At 45.4% G+C, this 21,167-nt stretch overlaps 1 protein-coding gene across 3 annotated transcripts in view; it reads left to right on the top strand.

The window, feature by feature from the left end:
* HOOK3 (hook microtubule tethering protein 3) overlaps nt 1–21,167 on the top strand; it is a 1,217,139-nt gene that overhangs the window by 1,024,706 nt on the left and 171,266 nt on the right. For all 3 annotated transcript variants that reach the window (XM_086961833.1, XM_086961832.1, XM_086961834.1), the window contains one exon: nt 6,018–6,100. In XM_086961833.1, coding sequence (XP_086817959.1) covers nt 6,018–6,100 — 83 coding nt within the window. The remainder of the gene's footprint in view (nt 1–6,017; nt 6,101–21,167) is intronic.

Raw genomic sequence — 21,167 nt, 5'->3', positions numbered from 1 at the left:
CTGGCATGCCATTGGGTAAGAGAAGGGGTCTACATTTTCTTCCAAGCAGCCGCCACAGCCTTCTTAGCCTCCCGAGGCACAGCCACATCACGGAGCGATCCCCTGGTGTTTGGCTCTTCAGGATGGGGTCCCTAATCCCCAGGAGAGTGTCCTGTAGTGTGTCCAGGATCGGATATCCCAGAATTAGTTTAATTTTGGAGAGTACCTCTTTCCAGAAGAGCCTGCAATCCGGACATTCCCACCACATATGTTTGAAGTTCCCCAGGAGCCCACATCCCCTCCAGCACCTATCGGAGGAGTTAGGGAAGATAGTGTGCAGCTTCTGAGGGTGTAGGTACAAATTGCACATCATTTTATAATGAGCTTCCCTTAAAAATAAGGAACAATTATACTTGGAAATGTCTCTATGCAGGGTGGTCCATTGGTTCCTCTCTAAAGGGGTGGCTAAAATTGAGTTCCAGAACCTTTGGTGTCTAGGGGTGTGGTGCGAACCCAGAGACCTTATGAGTGAGTAAAGGAAAGATATGGTTCCTCTTGAAGAGGCTCCGGACTGAGCAAACTTTTCGATCGGAAGTAGCTCCCTAGTAGCAGCTTTGTCATATCTGCGGTTGGATAGCCCAATGCTTAAGTTGCGTATAGTGATACTCTTCCGAGGGATGAAGGTGAAAGGCTTTGGCACATTCTTCGAAGGTCCTCAATTTCCCCCGTTCAAACATGAGTGAGCATGAGACATCCTCCCTCCCGCCAGTCCTCAAATGCCCGTAACCCCCCCCCCCCCCAGCACCAGAGGAAACTCTGGGTTGAAGTGGATGGGAATGTATGGGGAAGGGAAGGTGGTGATGGGTGTAGATCTAGTTAGCTCATCCCAGACCCTTAAAGTGGTCATTCCAATGAAGGTCTCGTTAAAGGCAAACCGTCTTAGTGAATGGTTCAGAAAGGCCCAGTCAACGCGGTCAAAAGGCCTTCTGCGCTTCAAGCGAGCGCAGTAACGTAGGTATGGCTTTCCTCTGTGCTTTCTCAATAATGTGCACCACCCTCTGAAGGTTATCATGGGTTTGCCTCCCTTTGATGAAGCCCGCCTGATCTGGCTGCTCGAGAAACGGCATAATATTTTTCAGGCACATGGCCAATATTTTAGAGTATAACTTGGCATCCAAGTTCAGGAGCGCTATAGGCCTTATAAGAGGCACACCTAGTGGGCTCTTTCCCCTGTTTGGAGTTAACGGAGATCAGAGCCTCTCCCATAGAAGGGGTCACCTCCTGCCTTTCAGCTATATCGTTGAAAAGCTGCACCAGACAGGGCACCAATTCCGGCGCAAAGGTACGAGGCCATCCGGGCCGGGCGCTTTTTGGAGCTTGAGAGAGTCGATCGCTTTTTGGACTCTTCCGCGGAAATGGGAGTACTTAAGACTTCATTTGCAGAGCCCGGGACCTGGGGTAGGTCCAGAACCTCGAGATAATGGTCCTGAACCTGTGCGTCTAATGAGTCTGCAGTATACAAGGAGCAATAGAATTCCCCAAAGGCCTTGGCTTTCCCTATTTCACTTTGGTGAGCAGTTGGCGTGCCAATAGTCTTACGGAGGGATTGGATCGAGGGGTTAGATTTGTGGGCATATTCTGCCTTTCGGAGCTCTCCCTCAAGGAGAAGACGCTCCTCCTTATGTTTCGATTTGAGGGTGGCGTGTAGTTCGATGCACTTCCCCTGCATAACTGCCTTGAAGGTGTCCCAGTTGTTGGCCAGAGAGGTTTGCGCTGGGTCGTTGAAGTAAAAAAACTCTGTGATTGCCTTCCTTAACTAATCCCATAGAAGCGATCCCTACAGAGGAAGTTCGGAAAATACCATCTAGCAAGCTTAGAGCGCATGGCGGGCCAATCAAGAATCCCCTCTAGGGGCGCATGGTCCGACAGAGAAGTCGGGTGGAACTGGGTTCCCGCTAGTATGTGGAGAAGGGACTGACTAATGAATCCGTGGTCGATTATGTAGTATGTCCTATGCGAGCGTGAGAAGAAGGAATAGTCCCAGGTCGTGGGATGGGCATTCTTCCAAGCATCCACCAGTCCCATCCCCTGCAAAGTTGCCTTAAGTAGTTTGCTGAATAACCCCCTCCCCGGTCGCCCTATGGGAGTGTGTAGTGTCTAAGGATGGGTCATGTCTCCTCTTGCGAACCCCTCCTGTGTGGCTAAAAGAAAGCTGAGGAAATCATGTTGCCCTGTGTTGGGTGCATAAGTCGTGGCAATAGTGCACAATCTACCTAGTATTTCACCCCTAACCATCAAGAACCTCCCCTCTTTGTCCACTTTAGTGTTGTAGAGAAAGGGGATTGAGGTGTGAAAAAGAAGCGCCAGCCCATTGTGTTTGGTGTATACTTAAGAGCGAAAGATCTGTTGGTAGGCCACATGTTTCAATCGTTGTTCCTCTTTACGTAGGAGGTGTCTCCGGCAGTGCAGCTATTTTTATGTGGTGGTCATTTAGGAATTTCCAGATTTATTGCCTCTTGTTAGGGGAGTTAGACCCTTTATGTTCCACGTCAAACAGTTAACCACCATCAGTCGTCATAAAAAACTTGGTAGCTTGACCCCCTAATCTCACTCCCTTGAACTTTGCCCGCAGTGTTCCTCCCCCCTAACCCCCATCCCATCCCAGCAACCCGCTAAAAAAGAGCAAAAAGTACAGTGACACCAAAACTAAATGAACCTTCACAAAAATAGACCATAACTTTGAGCTCAGAGTTTTCATTCACAGATGAGAACCTCATTTCGAGCAGTATCTGGGGCAGACCAACTTCCTCCTCCAAGGCCCATAAACAGCTCCGTAGGCACAAATAAGCTAGTAACTAACAATCTCTTTGAATGGTGTGGATGGCATGAAGACTTCGAGCCTTTCCCCCTACCATCTCATCTCAAGAATCAGAGTGTCTGAGACCAGACTGGAACGATCTCAGTGACCCCGCCGGGCCTGGGAACCAGTGGACATCCTGGTTGCCTCAGGCGGATCAAAAACCTCTGAACGACAAAGGTCCAGAGCATCGGGGGCTGGCATTTCGATACCCAGGATAGCCGCTGTCTCATCCAATTCTGTGCATTGATAGTTCTTGTACTCCAGTGTAAAGGCTAAACCAAAGTATGAAGTCCAGCGGTATTTCACCCTACGTTCTCTTAAGGCTGCAGTAACTGGTTGGACCTGCTGGCGCCGAGCGAGTGTGGCTTGTACCACATCCTGGTAGAGCGAACTCTGAGTTCTGGAAGGATACCTTATCATTAGCTTGAGCCTTCTGGAGGACCAAATCCTTGGTTTTAAAAGAGCTGAATTTCGCCAGCACGTCCCTGGGTTTTCTGGAATCTCCTCGGGCTCGAGGCCCACACTCTGTGAACTCTCTCTAGTCATACCTCCAGTACAGAATCTCCCACTACTGTTGAAAAAAGTCCCACCATAAAGGCCTCCATATCCTGGCCCTCGCATCCTTCCTCTCACACGTATGTTATCCCGACGGGAGCAATTTTTAAAATCTTCACATCGGAGCACCGTGGCTTTCAACTAAGCGTGCAGGTCATCAGACTGGGCCTCCAAGGGTCTCACTTGTTCCTCTAGCGCTGACTGCCCCCTTAATGGCGGGGGAGAAGGAGACCTTTGTTGGCTGTGCCTTTTTGAGTGGCATAGGGTCCCGTGCCCAATGCTTGTTCGGGGTGTCCCCGCAGTAGAAAATATTTTGGGGTACCGTGAGCTGTCTCTGCCCACCAATTCTGCACTCCTAAGTTGACCAGGAGACCTTTGCGTATTGGGTGAGTGAAGCTCAGTGGCATGGAGGTAAGGTGTAGCGGTGACCAGGGCACGCCATACTGAAGTAGCGGGTGTGGTTTATCCCGCAGCTTCTCGGGCTATCAGCCAGGGACCCCCGCCTAGGACGGCTGATCTTATTGCAGGCTGCTCTGCGTTCAAGACAGGGCCCTCACTGCCCGGTTACCCTTGTTTTGCTACTAGTACCTTCTTGTAGTGTTTAGGCAGCCACTCGTAGTCCGCTTCATTAAGGGTGCAACGCCCCCCAGGGCCTCCTGGGGATGCCACCGATCAGCGCCGCAGCCCTCCTGTTAGGGGGCAAGGGTGTCTCTTGCATCCAGGGTCATGCACAAAGAGCCACTGCGGGGTGGGTGGTTGTTTTGAGCAGCCTCCACAGCTCCGGGTGTCTCAGGTGAGCAGGCGACCCAGATTTAGGGTTGTTAGTGCCACTCAAACTACATATTCATTAAGGCCTAGCGCGGAGCCGATCAGAGTTGCGTCCGGTCGCCCATGATGGTTGGCCACGCCCCCTCCCATCGTTTGTTTCGGGGCACCCACTCAAAAGCAGACTTGTGACTCCATAACACTAAATAAAGATATGACTTCTGTAGGATGACCATCTTCCAGTAGATGTTAAAAAGTCTAAAAACTCATCAATGGTACTCGGGTTTCTTCTAAAACTGGCTTTAAAATTAGATCGGGCATTATATTCATCTATCCAGAGATCAACTCTGTCTAAGACCTGCCTTCAGAAGACCTTCTGAGTCACATCAGTACAGCATATTGGCTTATAATTAAGGGGAAAGTCTCAAGAACCCTATTTATAGACCAGGACTATTTTAGCTGCTTTCCAGCTAGTGGGAATTTCAGCACCCTCTAAAATTGCTTTGAGTAATTTGTTCATATAGCTGGCCCACTTGTCTAAATCAGTGCAAAATATGTCCCCTGGGATCCCATCTGGTCCAGCACCTTTACCAATGGGAATGCAATTGATAGTGGCTTTGGTTTCTTTTACATCAAATGTTAGACCAGGGAAAGAGTCATTGAACTCCATGGGAAACAGTGAGCTTTCCGCTCCTCATGTGCCAAGGGAGAATCATATACATCGGAAAAATACTTAAACCAGGAGTCTGAGTTAATTTTACTTGCTAAATAGAACGTCCCACTTTCGCACCCTTTGGCAACAATCCCCCAGAACCTCTTATCATCCCTGGTCATACCTGTCTCAAATAAATCTTACCAGTTTGGGGTTTCCCAACTCCTTTACGCTGTTACCTGGACCTGCATATACATTTTCCTTGCTTGTCTGATGTAATTTGTGTTGCCTCCCTCAGTGGCAAAGCGAAGTGCGTTTGTAGCCTGTCTACAGCCCTTACTATACAATGACTTGCCAGTTTTAGATGGGATTGATTCCTGATGTATCTTCCCATAAAAGCATTAGCCTATACAATTGAAAAATTTTTACATGTATGGATAAAAAAGCAGAGTTTCTATCTTTCTGTGAACGTGGTATATCTAGATTCCGCAAATCATCTAGGAGGGCTTTATCCATAGTAGCCCTGCGTTCTAGATCCAGTTCTACCTTAGGCCATTTTCGTCTACAGCTATTGTTCGATGGAGACGAGCCAATGAAAAGTGAGAGGGGGACTCCTTTTGAGTAGTTAAAGGTTTAAGACAGTGTGCAGTGCATAGCATTATAAAAACTATCCATTCTAGGGCCCACCCTAATGTCAAACGCCACAATTAAAGGGTGATTAGTATATAGTCGATCCTACTAGATTTATCTTGTCGAATAAAAGAGGGATGTGCTTGCAAATCAGATTTTGGGTGCCTATTGCCTTCCCTTAGCCTAGATGAACAATTGCGTTCTAAGCATTATTTGATTTTTGAATTAGAACGAAGGCGAAAGACCATGTACCGTATTGCAGTGTTTGAGTCCAGAATTAATTGTTGCCCCAGTTTTTGTCCATATCTAATAGATTCTGTGATTGTGAATTGTATTGGGATGCAAATCATTGTTTCACTGTAATGGCCATTCAAGGGGTTAGGAAATCTTGGTGTCTCAGAAAATTTCAAGGTTTTAACTTTTTACTAGAAGATAGTTGCCATCCCAAAATGATTGAGGTTTTTAACGCAATCTCTAAAGAAACTTAGTTCAAAAGTAATAAGCACTATTTTGAAGGTCTAAAGCTTGAGCCAGTATTTTACAATTTTCTTTTCTGGTTATCACTGCTTTCAACAGTGAAAAACTACATGAAGCCAACAATGAGCTGCAGAAGAAACGGGCAATTATTGAAGATCTGGAGCCACGCTACAACAACAGCTGTGAGTTAACTGCCATTCATGGCTTATTCATTCAGCTTTCACGGTTTATTGCACAGTGTGAATGTGGAGCTGATGGTGATGATTATGTAAAATCACAAGAAAATAAGTTATGGGATGCCACAAGAAATTGACTCTTCAGCATAATAAATTCATACACTTTAATCTGTGAAATAAACTAGCACTGGCAAACTGTAGTTAAATAAGTAACTTGTTTCTTTTTCCATTTGTAATTATGAACAATATGGTTAGACATGGCTTCTTTTATAAGATATGTGTGTATGGCATGCAAAATCATGTTAACAGTGTTTGATTATCTGTTTCTCAAAAGCCCTTACTCTGTGTGTATTAGTCTTTCTGGACCTAAAGCAGTTGCCTCAGCAGTCTGGTCAAAACCCCTCTAAAATGAGAAGGAAACATTCTCCAGTTCATTGTCCCAGAAAAAGAATTGAGTTGCCACCCTGAGAAAATATCAGGAGTAGTCCTGAAGGACCCTCCTAACATAATTCCTGTGGTGGCTGTGCTGCTTGTGGCCTAAAGGGGTTAACCCAGAAGTCACCTCACAACTAATTGAAATGGTAACTGCCCCGAGGTGCCACACCAACCATCTTTCCATCTTGGAACTTCCCTTGTACTAAACACCTCAACACACGTGTTAGAAGTCAACTGGTTTTAACAGTGGTCTGTTTGTCCTGAGGGCATGGCAGGAGAACTTTCTTTGCCAGGTCAAACGCACCAAGATTCAGAAAGGCCACAAGATTGAGCAATGTAGCGTATGCCTTCCTTTTATGCTCAGCCATCAAAACCTTTTCCTGCAGGAAATTCTTGATTGAATCTAACCTCCATAATCCTAGGGCAGACTATTTCCTTATCTTGTTCCATATCCTTGCTTTGTGGAATAGAAATGATCTCAGAAAAGGCTGCAGAACGTGGTAATGTAAGATATAAATTCTTTAAAGGGCAGGCTGGCAAGATGACTCGAAGCTAAGCACTGACCGTTGGCATCTCATGTGATATGCAGGTTACAGATCTGAATCTGCTTTAAAGACCTAAATCAGCCTTTTATTCTTCTGAGGTCAATAAATGTACTAGTATATGCAAGTTGAAGATATTATATATAGTATGTATTCTTGCATTCTTGATTTAAAAGAAAAATATCAACATATAAAGTAGAATATTTTATCGCAAGCCAAAGATGTGCATGCATTAGCAATAGTTTGAACAAAGTTCAGAAAGGAAGTTGAGCAGGGAAATGGACTATGATTCCCTGGTTTACATGTGGAATTATTATTTAGGATAAAATAAATAATCTTAGTCAACCTGTAGGAGGGTGTGAAATTTCTCATCTTGAGGAGGATGTTCATTATTTTTAATAAGAAATTGACATTTTCAAATCATGTAGGTATAGATCCATGGAGATCATAATTAGGCCTAACACCCTCAAGGGTTTCTCACAGTGGGGCCATCAGTAGTATTTTTTATAGTGAAGCGAGCAGCAAACGGGACTAGTTGTTGTTGTTTTTTACTCCATTTGGGCATCCAGAATTTAAGAGATCTGTCATCTCATTTTGGCCTTTGCACTCAGAGGTTTTCTTTTCAAATTGTCCTGCTCAGCAGTCGAAGTTAGATTTGGGGTGTGTTCCTTTGTACCGAGGCAACTACATTTTTGAAGGACCTACTGTCCCTTCTGATAACTGAATCTTCTTTATATCAAATTTGTCTTTATTCGATCATGAATAATCATAAAAGACACATATAACAATACAAAGTAGTTAAAATTCATGGTAAGTTTTTTTTGTTTTAAAAAATATGAAACCTATCATGGTAGGATTCTGTTAAAATTCTTAACACATATCAACAATAAAATGATTGTGAATCCTTTCCTCCTAAAACCAAATAAAAATTCATAGTAAAAAAAACATTATATCTAATTGCACAAGTTATGGCTAGATGCGTCATTCTTATGAGCAGAATATATTAGAAAAGACTAAAACACAGTACACTCAACACAATCATGTTACGTAGGGCCTTGCAAACTAATCCTTCTAAGGGTCCACGTCCAGCTCCAAAATTTAGCCAAAGCAATAACTATGACTTCACTAGTATCAGTTTTTAAGATACGCAAAGCTGTTTGACAAGATATTGTTCCTATTATAGCGCAAACCGGCTTTAGCCATTTATGACGAGGGCCCTTGTATGTAGGGCATACAAACGGAACATGCGATAAGGTCTCTTCCTCACATGGGCAGAGGTGAGATTTTGTTTCTTGATTGATCCCACACTTTTTAGTAAAGGATTTTAGCGTTAGAGATCCCACTCTAAATTGGTGATAGTTTCCTGCCACCAGGGCTCGTAATGGTATCCCAATAAGCCTCCAGCCTATATTCAATTTTGTGATCCAGAAAGAGACCTGTTAGGGAAGCACTATTCACCAGAAACAGACTTTTGGCTTACCATGTCCCTGTGTATGGCTTTAAAATTATTTTGGAAGGGAAAGAATTCCCTTCAGGGTCTTCCCACAAATGAATGAGGCCCATAGCCGGTAAAGTGGCCTTAATCTTTTGTAACCATGTGATTTTGTTGGATTTATCAGCTTCTCTAATATACTTAACTGCTCGTGCATAGGGAGCTAACTCCGGGGTAGTCCAGAGTCTGTGCCAGTAGGCAAGAAGTAATGGTCGAAGAGGTGTCGATTGAGGAAGGCAAGTCAATGCCCTCAGAAACTTGTTCTGAGCTTGGACTAATGGAACTAGATTTTCGAAGCCCCAAAGTTCAGCTCCATAAATAATTGAAGCTCTAACCTTCCCTTGGTAAATAGTTAGAGCTGATCAATCTGAGGTCTTTTGTGGGCCTCTTTCTTCTTTTGTTGAACATGTTTTCATTGCCTTTCTTTCATGAAACAAGGTTGCTGTATTAAGGTGTTCCCATTTCTGTGGTCCTCGCGGTGGGGCCATGGTGCTCTCTGCATTTCAGAATTTCCTTGCTCAACTTAGATGGCTGTTTTGTAATTTGTGCTTGGCCTAAACGTTGCAAGTGGTAACTAGAAAAGAAAGAAATGTATGATACCAATCAACAGTGCCTAGTGGATAGGATTATAGATGGAACACCCCCTCCAAGAAGGGTTAGACATTCTCCCGAAACTTAGCTAATGCCTTACCAGTTCTAGATTGCTGTCATTGTAAACTACTAATCATTCTCAACAATAAGGTTTTGTGTTGCCACTACATTTGTGGATTTTGAAACCTCTAAACTGTTAGGTGGCCAACGGATCCGAGCTGCCATCAAAGCAGAAATCTACAGATCTATGCTTCACCCTATTTCTGTTTTCAATGTTGAGAAATACATAACCAGTTCTAGTTGATGTGTTCAATGCTTTTTGAGTAGTATTTCCTGGACTAGCAGATTGAATGTTACCATTTACTAATGTTGGGTTACAGGTACCAATTTATGCCTGAAAGAAAGATACAGCTAAGTTTGATACATAGTGTAGCTTTACTATTTTGGGAACTCACCATGTTTCCTATTTAGAAGTTTGTTCACTGTTCCTGACACTATTTAAAGAGACTTTTAGTTGCAGATTATTTTTCTTAGAATTATCTCCAGGCATCAGACTGGATCCAGGATTTTTTTGTGAGCTGTACCCCTGCGCTCCCGGTAGTTGGCGTTGTTCAGTGAGTGACGTGTGGGGTGTCCATATAGGTCACCACCCCAGCCCGCTGACATCAGTTCTTTTCTTTCTGCGCCAGTCAGTGCAGATCTAGAGTAGAACTACCCCATGTTACTTTTTGACTGACCTTCTTTCGACCCTTTTGTCAAAGGGAGACATTGTCTTTTGGTGTGGCAGGAATGTCTGTGAGAAGGGTTGATTTCACGCCCTGCAGTGTCTGTCACTGACAAATGTCCTTGACGGACCGCACCTAGCCTGTCTCTGGTATCTTGAGCGCGACCACAACACCAATGCCTGTGTTGATTGCCGCAACATGCACCCCAGGCCTTTAGGGAGCGATCCCTCAAGCTCCTTACTGCTCGATGTGAGCTGCCATGGTGGTCTCGACCCCGGTTGAGAGGAAGGTCCTGGGTTCAGTCACAAAGTCATCGTTGTAAGTCAGAGTATCCCACATGAAGAAGAAGTTGAAGAGGTCTTTGACTGTGCCCCATCCGTTGAAGTCATCTGACGAGATCAGTTATCATCAACATTGAAGGCCTGGCTCTGCGGTTGAGCCCGCAGCTGGTCCGTCTCCAAGCCTCCCCAAGTTTCTGGGAGCCAGAGCGACTTACGATTACCAGTCTCTAGACCCCAATGAGGACACTTGATGTGAGGAATTGGTGGAAGCCACTGGACTGGACACCGCCCCAGATACTGGCTTGGTCTCTCCTTCTGCCATGGCTACAGAGGAGAGAGGCTCATTTGCTATGGTGGCATGGAGTTTGGCAGAGGTCCTGGAACTTAAACTGCCTTTGGTGGTAGTCAAGAGTAATATCTTGGAGTGCTTCAATTGGGAGTCATCACCTCAGAACCGCTTCTCCCATTTAATGAAGTGCTCAGAGTCATCCTGCTTGAGAACTGATCCCAGCCCTACACAGGGGCTCTTGCAATCAGGACAATTGCCTGCCACAAACTCCCTTCCCCAAGGGCCCCCAATTTCTTCACTCAACACCCTACATCGAAGAGCTTGGTGGTCAAAGCCGCCATCTCCTGAGTAAACCCTGGCACATAACCTACCACTCTACCAGATAGGGAATCCAAAAGGCTGGACACCTTGGGCAAGACAAAAAATTCTGCCATCAGTCTGGCACTGCGGTCTGTGAACACTGTGTGCCTTTTGGGCCTTTACTCCCATTCACCTTGGGTATTTGGTTACGCAGATGCTGCCTATGGTCCCAAGCCATACTCGCCCAAGCTATGGCTGACGAGAGAGATGCAGCAAAGTTCACAATCAGATGTGGGCTGGACACGACTGACTCGCTACATAGAGCGGTTTCTTCATCAGTGACCTTATGGCGCCACATCTGGCTGAGGAGGACAGGTCTTTAAGGGGATATCCAACCTTCGCTTATGTACATGCCATTCGATGGCTCCTGTCTCCTCTGAGAAAAGGCAGACTTCGTGCTGGAGCACTTTAAGGATAGCAAGGCCAGGGCCTTTCCAATGCCCCTCAGTAACCCATCTACCGTTTGCTCCTTTCGTGACCACGTAAGTAGTTTGCAAATGCGTCCCCACCCGCCCAGCCACCACGGCATGCAAGCTTCTCAACCCTTGTGTGGCTGAGGACGTGGAACCCCCAGACCCAGTGGGTTGGGCAGCCAGGGGTCGGAACATTCCACCACCCCCTGGCAGCCGCAGCCACCAAGATTCTTTAGTTTGACCTCCAACCATCTTGGGCAACCGCTGGAAGGCAGGTTACGCCATCGCCTGCGCCACTGGAGGTCGATAACATCTGACTGCTGGGTTCTCAAGATTGTCCAAAAGGGCTACTCCCTCCCCTTGTGACCACCCCTCATCCCATGCCAGCCACTTGCAACAGACCGACAAAGGACCATTTCTCCTTACTCTGCCAGGAAGTTGCAGCTCTCTTCGCCAAGGGAGTCTTAGAGAGGGTGCCAACTTTAGAAGTAGGTTGTGGTTATTATCCTGCTACTTTCTGGAACCCAAGAAGGACAGATGCTTTTCCCATACTCAATTTTTTTCTGCAAAAAGAAAAATTCAACATGCTAATGCTCACTCAAGTTCTGTCTTCCCCTCGAATCAGGAGACTTGGTTGGTAGCGTTGGATGTACAGGACACATACTTAAACCTTTTCGTCTTGCCTGCCCACAGGTGCTACCTGCAGTTCATGGTGGGCCACAAGCACTTTGTTTGCCTTGCTCCCTTTTGGCCATACCAGTGCCCCTCGGGTGTTCACCAAGGTGAGAGCGGTGGTACAGCTCATCTGCAGAGATCAGGGGGGCCAGTTTTCCCCTATGTTGATCGTCTGTTCGAGACGGGCTCGCCCGAGATAGTAGTCTCTCACAGCCGGACTCCGGTGTGTAGGAAGGTGGAATCTGACTGCATGGTCAACCCCACTTTTTTCCTGGTGTTTTGCTGGTTTTCAACTTAGTTTGACTGGGATCCTGCTAATCAGGACCCCAGTCCATCTGCTTTCTCTCCAAATTGGTTGCTCAGGGACGTGTCCAAGATTGCGACTGCATGGGACGTGCTTTGCGGTCGCTCTGGCCCGCCGAGTACTATAGCTCTTCAATCTCACTCCATCCGTCCTCCTTGGAGGCGGAGGACACACGCACTGTTTGGCCGGCATTCAGTGACTGCCCATTGAGTGCCTGGACGGCCGCTACGACCATGCCAAGTGCAGAAAAGGGCTGTGTGGTTGCCGAGCACGAAGCGCGGCGAAGGAGCCCAACTGCCGCAGTTCACCGCGGAGTGACGAGGACCAGAGTTCGGGCTCTCCCCAGCTGCTGAGGGCTCTCAGCAGCCTTTTTGAGACTTCCCTCACCCCCTTGGGGGCTCAAGGTACTTACCAGCGCGCTACCTCCCCTGCTGTGGTGAAGGTTTTGCCGGGGTAGGCCTGGCCTGCTGATCGGCCCACGAGAGAAGGCAGAGACAGCGACGCTGCCCTGCAAAGCCCTGACGACTGCAGCATAGTATCCACGCAGTGCCTCACCTGATTCTGGCAGTTCATCGCTATGGGGATGGGCCGGGGGGGTGGGCTGCACGGAGAACTGGGTTAGTGCTGCGCCGCCCTGCTGTCCCCTGCATCAGCATCGAGGTGGGGGTCAACGCCTGTGGACCAATGTTAGCTGAGGAGGTGGGGGCGCCAGCCACTCCTGCGGGGCCTTGTCTGAAGTGGGGCCTGCTCTTTGGCCCACCCTTCATCAGCCCTGCTTATTTCACTCCCCTGCTGACTCCCTTCTACGGGACCTGATCTCTCACTGCACAGGATTGGTCCTTGAGAGCGGCCTTGCATTTCGGCCCGTTCTATTGCGGGGACCTCATCATGCCAGCTGCTGGGGAGCCTATCTGACTCCGGGGGACACCTGCGAGGGGCCTGCTGATTTTCGGCACAGTGGGCGCAGCGGGGGGAGTGCCGCATATGGATGAAGCGGCTCAGGAGACAATAACTTAAGCATGCAGTGAAGCGCGCCCCCTCCCACGACTCTGAAACTTACTGCAATTTGTCTGCACGGCAGGACACTAAGCTGGCCCTAACCTGCGCTGGTGTTTCCACCGTGGAGCGGTAGGCGCTGACGCTATTCATCTGAGCACCCAGCGGCTGCGTCCACGTGGACACCACAAAGGCCTGCAGGCAGGATCTAGGAGTTCCCCTACAGGAACAGCGACTGGGCCTGCCCCAATAGCATAGCAATTAATATCCTTGTGCCCAGGGCCCTGTCCATCCACCCCCAACGCCCACCCCTTCCAAGTCCTATGTTTTATTGCGGCCTCAGGCATGACTTGGTGGTGGAGCCCCATCATACAGGGTTTACCAGGATTTAGACCCCCATGTCGTCTGGACAGCCTAGGAAGGATCGCTCAGTAAGACATGCTACAGGCCAAGACCGCGAGTCATGGATCAGAGATGGCGGCAGGGGCAACGGACGGAGCAGATGCACCGCCACAAAGGCCTTCATGACCTCGCTCTTCTCAGCACTGAAGGAGGATCTTCAGGAACTCAAGGACCAACTGGCAGTGGGTCTCCGTGAGGTCCGCCGCGATGTCTCAGAGATAGGAGACCGGGGTGCGATGTTGGAGGAGCACGAAAATGGGCGCGACGAAGAACTCGAAATGATGCAATAGGAAATTCTCCTTCTCAAAGAGCAGCATGTTGAACTACAGGGGCAGGCGGAGGACTTGGAGAACCGCTCCCACCACAACAACGTGCGTATCTGCAGAGTGAGACAAAGAGCAGAGGAAGGTGATAATGGGGAATTTGTCCAAGCCCTTTTTCGACATATCCTAGGCCCGGGAAAAAACACAACTGATATCCAAATCGATAGAGTGCACCGGGTTGGCTTGCCCCACATGAATACTGTGCCTCCACCGGACATCCTAGCTTGTGTTCACAATTTCCCACTGAAAGAACTTATCCTACTCAAAGCCAGAGACTCGCGCCCTCTACAATTCCACGGCCTTTCTCCAACGCTCTATCAGGACCTCTCTGCAGTCACATTGTTCAAACAGCGAGAATTCCGGACCATCACTCAACACCTGCGGAAAAAAGGGATCCCCTATGTGTGGGGCCATCCCTTCCGTATCATCTTTAAATTCGGTGGGAAACTACGCCAACTGAGATCTTTACAAGAAGCCTCCGACCTTCTGGGTCTAACGCCTCCTGCCCCGTCAAGTCCACAAAAGGCGTTCACGTCAGGCAATAACAGACCAGACCGCTGGCGCACCGTGAGCAAGCCCTCCTCACTGTCTAATGGGCCGGACGCAGAAGCGCGAGCAAAAGAGAGGGAAAACGTCCTAACCTTACTGGCCGGCAGCCCTGCAAATTCATCCCCCGCCTGATCCTCTTACCTAGCTCAAACATGGAATTCTCAACTCAGGTGGGCCAGAGGGCCGTCACCCTTATGTCTGTAGCTCCTCTCGTGAGCAGACTGAGGCTGTACGTCTTCTACATTGCTATACATTAGCAGAACTTTAATCAGGCACCAGGTCATGGAGGATTCTATATCAGCCGAAGGAGCACACCTAGGAGGTGCCCGTTTTTGAGCCCAGTAAGTGTCCATCTTTAAACGCCCCTCCTTTATTACTTTTATCCAGAGCAAGAGAGGGAAAAGCCCAAAAATGGGGAAGAAGGAGGGAGCGAAAAATGGAAAAACCTTGACAACCGAGGAATGAAAAAGAACCTGAGATAAGGGGGCAGGGAGTGACTTGGAGGCAATAAAGAAGCATGAGGTGTAATCAAAATATGCAGCACCCTGACATCCAGCAGTGCTGGCAGCAGGCTACAGAGCAAAACTGTGGGTTTGGCACTTATTCTTCTACAATTCAAGCAGTGATCACAAGAGCTTTCTAAACATCTCAATACTGAGATGTTAGTGTATGGATCAAGTCAAGTGTTGCCAGTGCTTTAGAACTAAAACCGAGGTGCAACACTGCTTACTCAAAATTATTTCACACCTACATTTTCACTTTTTTCTCCTTGTCATGGTGTAAATGTGATAAATAATCTGAAACAGCAGACACCAATACTCTGAAAGGGGCATCAGGTATAATAGAAGTACAAACTTTAAAATGCATGATTATTTAATAAATTAAATGATCAATTAAGTTAGCCTGGGTATTGGGTCTGAGAAACAAGGTGTCATCATCAAGCTATCATGCTGCGTGGGAGGACCAATCAAGGAGGTTTCGCAAGGTACGCCTCCCAAGCACATTTTTTAAAAGATGTGGCAACATACTACATTTTCCAACTAATTTTGGCAAAGACACTGACATTTATAACAAGCATTTGCAATGCAATAGGTCTCGCATTTACGAGAGTTTGAGCTATTGCAGTGTAAATGACAAAGCCTTTTATTTATGTGTTATTTTTAAAACAGATAAATTAAAGACATTCTCATTTACAAAGCCAATCGCTCATACTCTCGCAAATTTAAGACCTTTAGCATTGCAAATGCGTTCGGGCTTGTGCTATAAAGTTTTTTTTTTTTTTTAAGCGGTAGGAGAGATATGACAGAGCGTGGACAAAGCGATTTACGAAAATAGTGCTTGGAAGCTTTAATTAAAGCTTGCCATGTAACAACAAACATAACAGGGGTGTCCTTGTTGGAGGTTACAAAATAAGACAACGCGGTACTAAGGAGGGACTACTAAGTCTATTGACCAATTAAAAGCCACAGTTCACAGTGGACAATGACTCAAGCCAATGAAAAATATGGACGGAGAGTGGGCGGAGCTTCAGGTCCATACTTGAATACAGCATGCCTCCCACAGCAGCTCATGCGCTGCCCAGGCTCGACCTAAAAAGAGGGGCATCCTCTCTGCTATGTTCACAAGGGCCTTGATATTATTGAACATTCATATCAGTTATCACAGGATGAATTGTCTCAGAAAACCTTTGATGAAAAACACTATTACCGAATGAATGGTACGCAATGTTTTGACAGCTAAAAGATGAAAGGCTGTCCAGCTTGAACTGCAACTTGTGGCACACAGATACAACAGCTCACTAATCTATCACATTAAAGCGGGGGGAAGCTCCCTTGGATGTAACGAACGAGGATGGGGTGGGGGAGACCAGCCCTTTAAAAAAACAAGCTCGACTCACATCAACACCTCTCATCTTACCAAGGCCAGTAAAAAGGGTAACCGTGTCGAAAGGTAATAACGAATGTTACTATTCAAGGTTCTTTGAAGCCCACGCCACAGTATTAAGTGCTACGAAGTGAAATGCAATAAATGACTAGTCAGACACTTGGATTGGAACGAGTGACAAATTACAGCAGGATGTGCATGACCTCTTAACCCACCATCCCCTACCCTCTTCCAAACTAAAGTTCGAACCGGATGTAGGACAGCAAAATAAGGATGCACAGGGTGGCAGGCTGCCCAGGTTAAGCCAGGACGAATAAACAATGTTGTGACTTTACTTTGAGGCTTTGAGATTCATTCTCGTTGTAGCGTACACCGGCTGTCCGTGTCGCCGTGCTCAAAATATTGCAGATAGGACGTGTTATTCAAGCCACGCCTGCCCTCCTCTTGCCTTATCCAAGTGGACTGTCTGTTGTTATATATAAAGGATAATTCCTTGTATTGGGGTTTGAGAGTGATTCCTGCCCCTACCCCCCCACCTTTGTGTGGGCGGTTATGTCTGCTGGCTGCCGGCATCTGCCCTTGACGTCACGAGGACCTGATGAATAGAGTACCCATTGTCCTGATGAAGCCTACATCATCTGGCTGAAACGCGACCGCGACTGCGTCGACACCTTTTATTTCAATTGGAGTCCCTTGGTACCAACAAATAATTTGTTTGATTTATGTCTTGGCACCAACACAAATATAGTCTGGGTTGATTTAGTAACCCCCAGGTGCTTTTCTTTTGGGACTACCATTGTTTTGTGCTCTCATTATAAATTGAGTTGAGGCACTGATCCGAATTAGGATATATATATATATTTTGTTTATATATATCTTGTGTTTGGGGTACATAGGTATTTGATATTGTAAATGTGATGTATATTTGTATATATGTATATGTGATATTTTGTAGATAGATTGTCGGTTATTGTGCTTCCCTTGATGCCAGCTCATATGTGTTGATGAATTTATATCTGTAAATATTTCATGTTTAATTTCTGTTTCACAAGAGAATTAATTGTTTCTTGTTCGAGAATTAAATTTGGATCAATCCCTTCGGTACCCTTTGTTGCTACTTTTTCATCCTAGGATGTCCCCTGCTCAGGTATGGGAGGGTTAAGTGGGCAGAACCCCTGACCATTTTTTTGCTAGTGACTTTACTTTGAGTCATAAATCGTTTAATTAAAAATGTGAGAGTGGTAACAATTGAGCACCAAAGCTTTAATAACGCGCAGGTAGTCTAAGAATCTTCGTTTTCACAGAGCATGAAAGCAAAAGAAGAGATCTGTGCTCAGATACATGGACAAGAGGTAGCCTGAAACGGCCTGGCCCACACAGAATGCACACATTCCTGGGAGCTGTGCCCCAGTGCCAACCTGCTCCGATTCCAGCCCTGCCTGGCAAAGATCCTAAGTGGTGCAAATGCTGAATGTTCACTTTCTGGGGTACGGGGGTCTAAAACAACTTGGGGACCAATTTACAAAGGCATTTTCGTTGGTAAGCATACTTTTACAGCCCACATTTACTGTGTTTTTGGCATTCAGTTTTCAACAAAAGACATGCATAAATGCTTTTACTACTGTGTAATTGTGTGCCACAATAGCTTACGAATTACACAGTCGCAAACACCTTCAAATGGGCATAATAAAGCGTGCCGCTTACCAAGTGCAGGCGGTACATTTATTGCATGGTGGAGCGGAGAGACCCCCGGGAACGGAGAGAGGAAGTTGGGCAGAGCAGCAAATGCTACAGAAGATGGCTCTGTTGTGTGTTACGAGAACAAAGGCAAAGTAAATACCTCCTTGTATAGGGACCTTGTTTCCGTTCGAAGAGCGCGCTTCGCACTTAGTTACCACCACCCATGGTGGGCACCTTTACACGGCGGGGTGAAGCAGTCTAAAGAAGGGGGTTCATGTCCCACCCTGGTCCTGCGGAAGGACATGGGGAGTTCTAGTGCTGATGCGCCTCACTACATGTATGCAGTGGTCGAAGTGGGGGGAAAAAAGAAGGGGAACTGTGGGCGGAGACTCCGAGGGAGGGGATAACCCAAGGATTTGATCAGAGGGCGGAGTCTTAGGTGTGGCCAGAATGTTTCAAACATCCCAATTTTTTGTATTTTTTTGGCATTTCAGCGACCAGTTACAGCTTATTGTGTTATTTAATTCAACCAATGGATACGCTTGATTATTTAAGGTTTAATAGGAGTTATTGGCAATTAAATACATTCACAAAGTGGGATATATTTCCAATCACACAATGTCCCAAATACGCTTAAAAGTGGAATCACCAGCCATTTGTCTCCAAGCCATTCAGTTTCACTCATTAGCACTTCTCCTCCCTTCTTCCACAAGAGCAGTTCAAACATGAATGGCAAAATATCCTAGTTTGCAAATGTTTTCTATATAATTATGGCTCTGCCATATTTTGCCACATAATACATCATCCACTGCATAATCTTACAGTTTTAACTAATCATTTTTGTAGCTCAAACGGATAAAACGTTACTAAAAAACGTGACTTGAGTTGCTGCAAAGTGGACAGCCCTTTGCAAAGGTTGACTGATCACCTTTCTCACTGCTGCATTTTTACGTTATACTGATGAGGCATAATCTTTGCAGAGACTTAACATGTGTAAAAATGTTTTAATAAAGTATAAGAAGATGTATTGCATTAAGCTGTAGCCTTTTATGTTGTTGCATTATTTAGTCAACACTGCAGCATCATTTTGTCCTCCATTGCTGCATAATTCCAGTGGCTCCAGAGCAGGTAGCAAATGTTAAAAGTGCTTGTGCATGAAGCAGAGAGACTGTGAAGTTTACAAACTTAGTTTGGTGTGCGTGCAAATCCTGCTTTGCCGATCCTTGGTGAGTTGTAGCTACTACTGCTGAAACCAGGCCAATGGAGGTACCAATGGGTGAGGCGGACTGGCCTCAATAGCAGTGCCGGCTTTAGTTCTGGTGGTGTATGTAAAAAAACTCCTAGGCAGTAACAATATGGAGAACAACCAGCATGAAATGACAGCAAAAGCAAACTAAAATTAAAATGTCAGTTTAATAAACATATTTAAAAATCATACAATTTATAGTACAATATATACCATATAATAATGAAAAATTAAAATCATAATCCATACATAAAAATACAAACGGTATCATCAGTTTATACACACTTGATGGTTTCTAACCATAGAAACCCAACAGTCAGTGGCGAATGGAGTCGACGCGCGTTTCGGCGTAGGACACGCCTTCTTCAGGAGCCACAAATTTTGTACATACAATAATCTGAAACATGTATAAAGAAAATTCCCAAAATAATCAATCACATTATTGCATATACAAGTGCGATTAAAAGCTTTCTATTTAAATATTTCATATACTATTAAAAAATCCAAAGCTTATGACTGTCAAATCATTTCCAATACATTTCGTGTTGTTTTCCAAGACCTATTTAAATATAACTTATTGATATTAGAGCAAAAAGTACCCACACTTTTAGACATACTGAAAACTACCGAAGGTTAAAGGAGGGGGGGGGAGAGAAAGATAAATACAGGGAAAACGATAATGTAGTTGATAAAAAGGCACACATAGTGTACTAAAGTAAGTTCTCTCAAATTAATGATATGTATTGACGTTTACATCAAGTTTCAATTAAAGTTCATATTTCAACATTAGTTTCACATAACAGATGATAGCAAATTCATATGTGGACAGAAAAAGTGAGAGACTTACAATTAAGTTGAAACACACTGTATATACCGATAACGTCAAGTTAAGCTCTGATGATTAGGCTGGACCAGCAAACTGGTGGGGTCCTAGCTCTGTAACAAATGTAAAAATGCAACATATTATTCCTTATCCATCACAACTACTTCTGGTGAGTCCGTTAATAGAAAATGTAATTTATCAGATGCTATGGTACATAAAGACAGATAGAGGTACTTGTCATTTAAATGTTGAAAATACAACATTGTAGCTGATATAGCCGAAATATGGCATTAATGTAATTATCTCAGATATTAATTCCTCATCGGTTACTGGGATTTCTATCCCAGAGTACAATGCCAACTCAACGATGGAATCAGGGACATCTAGTAATAACGAGTGAACCTACATGGTACATCCACAGTCAGGTCCTCTATGACAACTGCTCAAAGGGATACAAAGTAGTAGACAGAATGATACTACACTCAAGATAATGATTACGAGAAAGAAAAAATAGGACAGTAGTAATGGCCAGATAAGTACTAAAAGGTGTCCCATAATATCATCCTCTAGCAAGACTGAGAGGGAAAAACAGACACAAACGGGGGTATCTATGTTCAAATATAACCCACCTTCGAAAGATATTCATACATGTGCTTAGCGCCTGATGTGTCACGATCGTAAAATTCTGTAGACAGTTGGTATAAATTCAGGAAAGACGCTGTGGAAAGTTAAATGCTGATTAGCGGCATATTTCTAATACTCTAGGACACTGCAGAAGGGATGAACAAAATCAATAGTGGGAAGGAAAATGTTACCTTCACGCAGTGGGACTGTCTTGCTTCAAGTTAAAAATCGATCCAGTCGATATTGGGAAATGTATGAAGTTACAATGATAATAAACGGCTTCCTGTTGATAATCAGGAGTCTGTAAAAAATGAACACAGTCCTCTAATCTTAGTACTCCGAATGAATAGGCTACCTAAAAAGTAAAACTCTACAGATATGGAATGGAGAAGCTTGATAAGTTTACATTAATATTTCGAACTGGTGGTCCCTCATGTGC

The sequence above is a fragment of the Lissotriton vulgaris genome, chromosome 3_1 (genome assembly GCF_964263255.1).
Source record: "Lissotriton vulgaris chromosome 3_1, aLisVul1.2, whole genome shotgun sequence".
Classification (NCBI taxonomy): domain Eukaryota; kingdom Metazoa; phylum Chordata; class Amphibia; order Caudata; family Salamandridae; genus Lissotriton; species Lissotriton vulgaris.
This window is presented reverse-complemented; position numbering and strand designations above follow the sequence as displayed.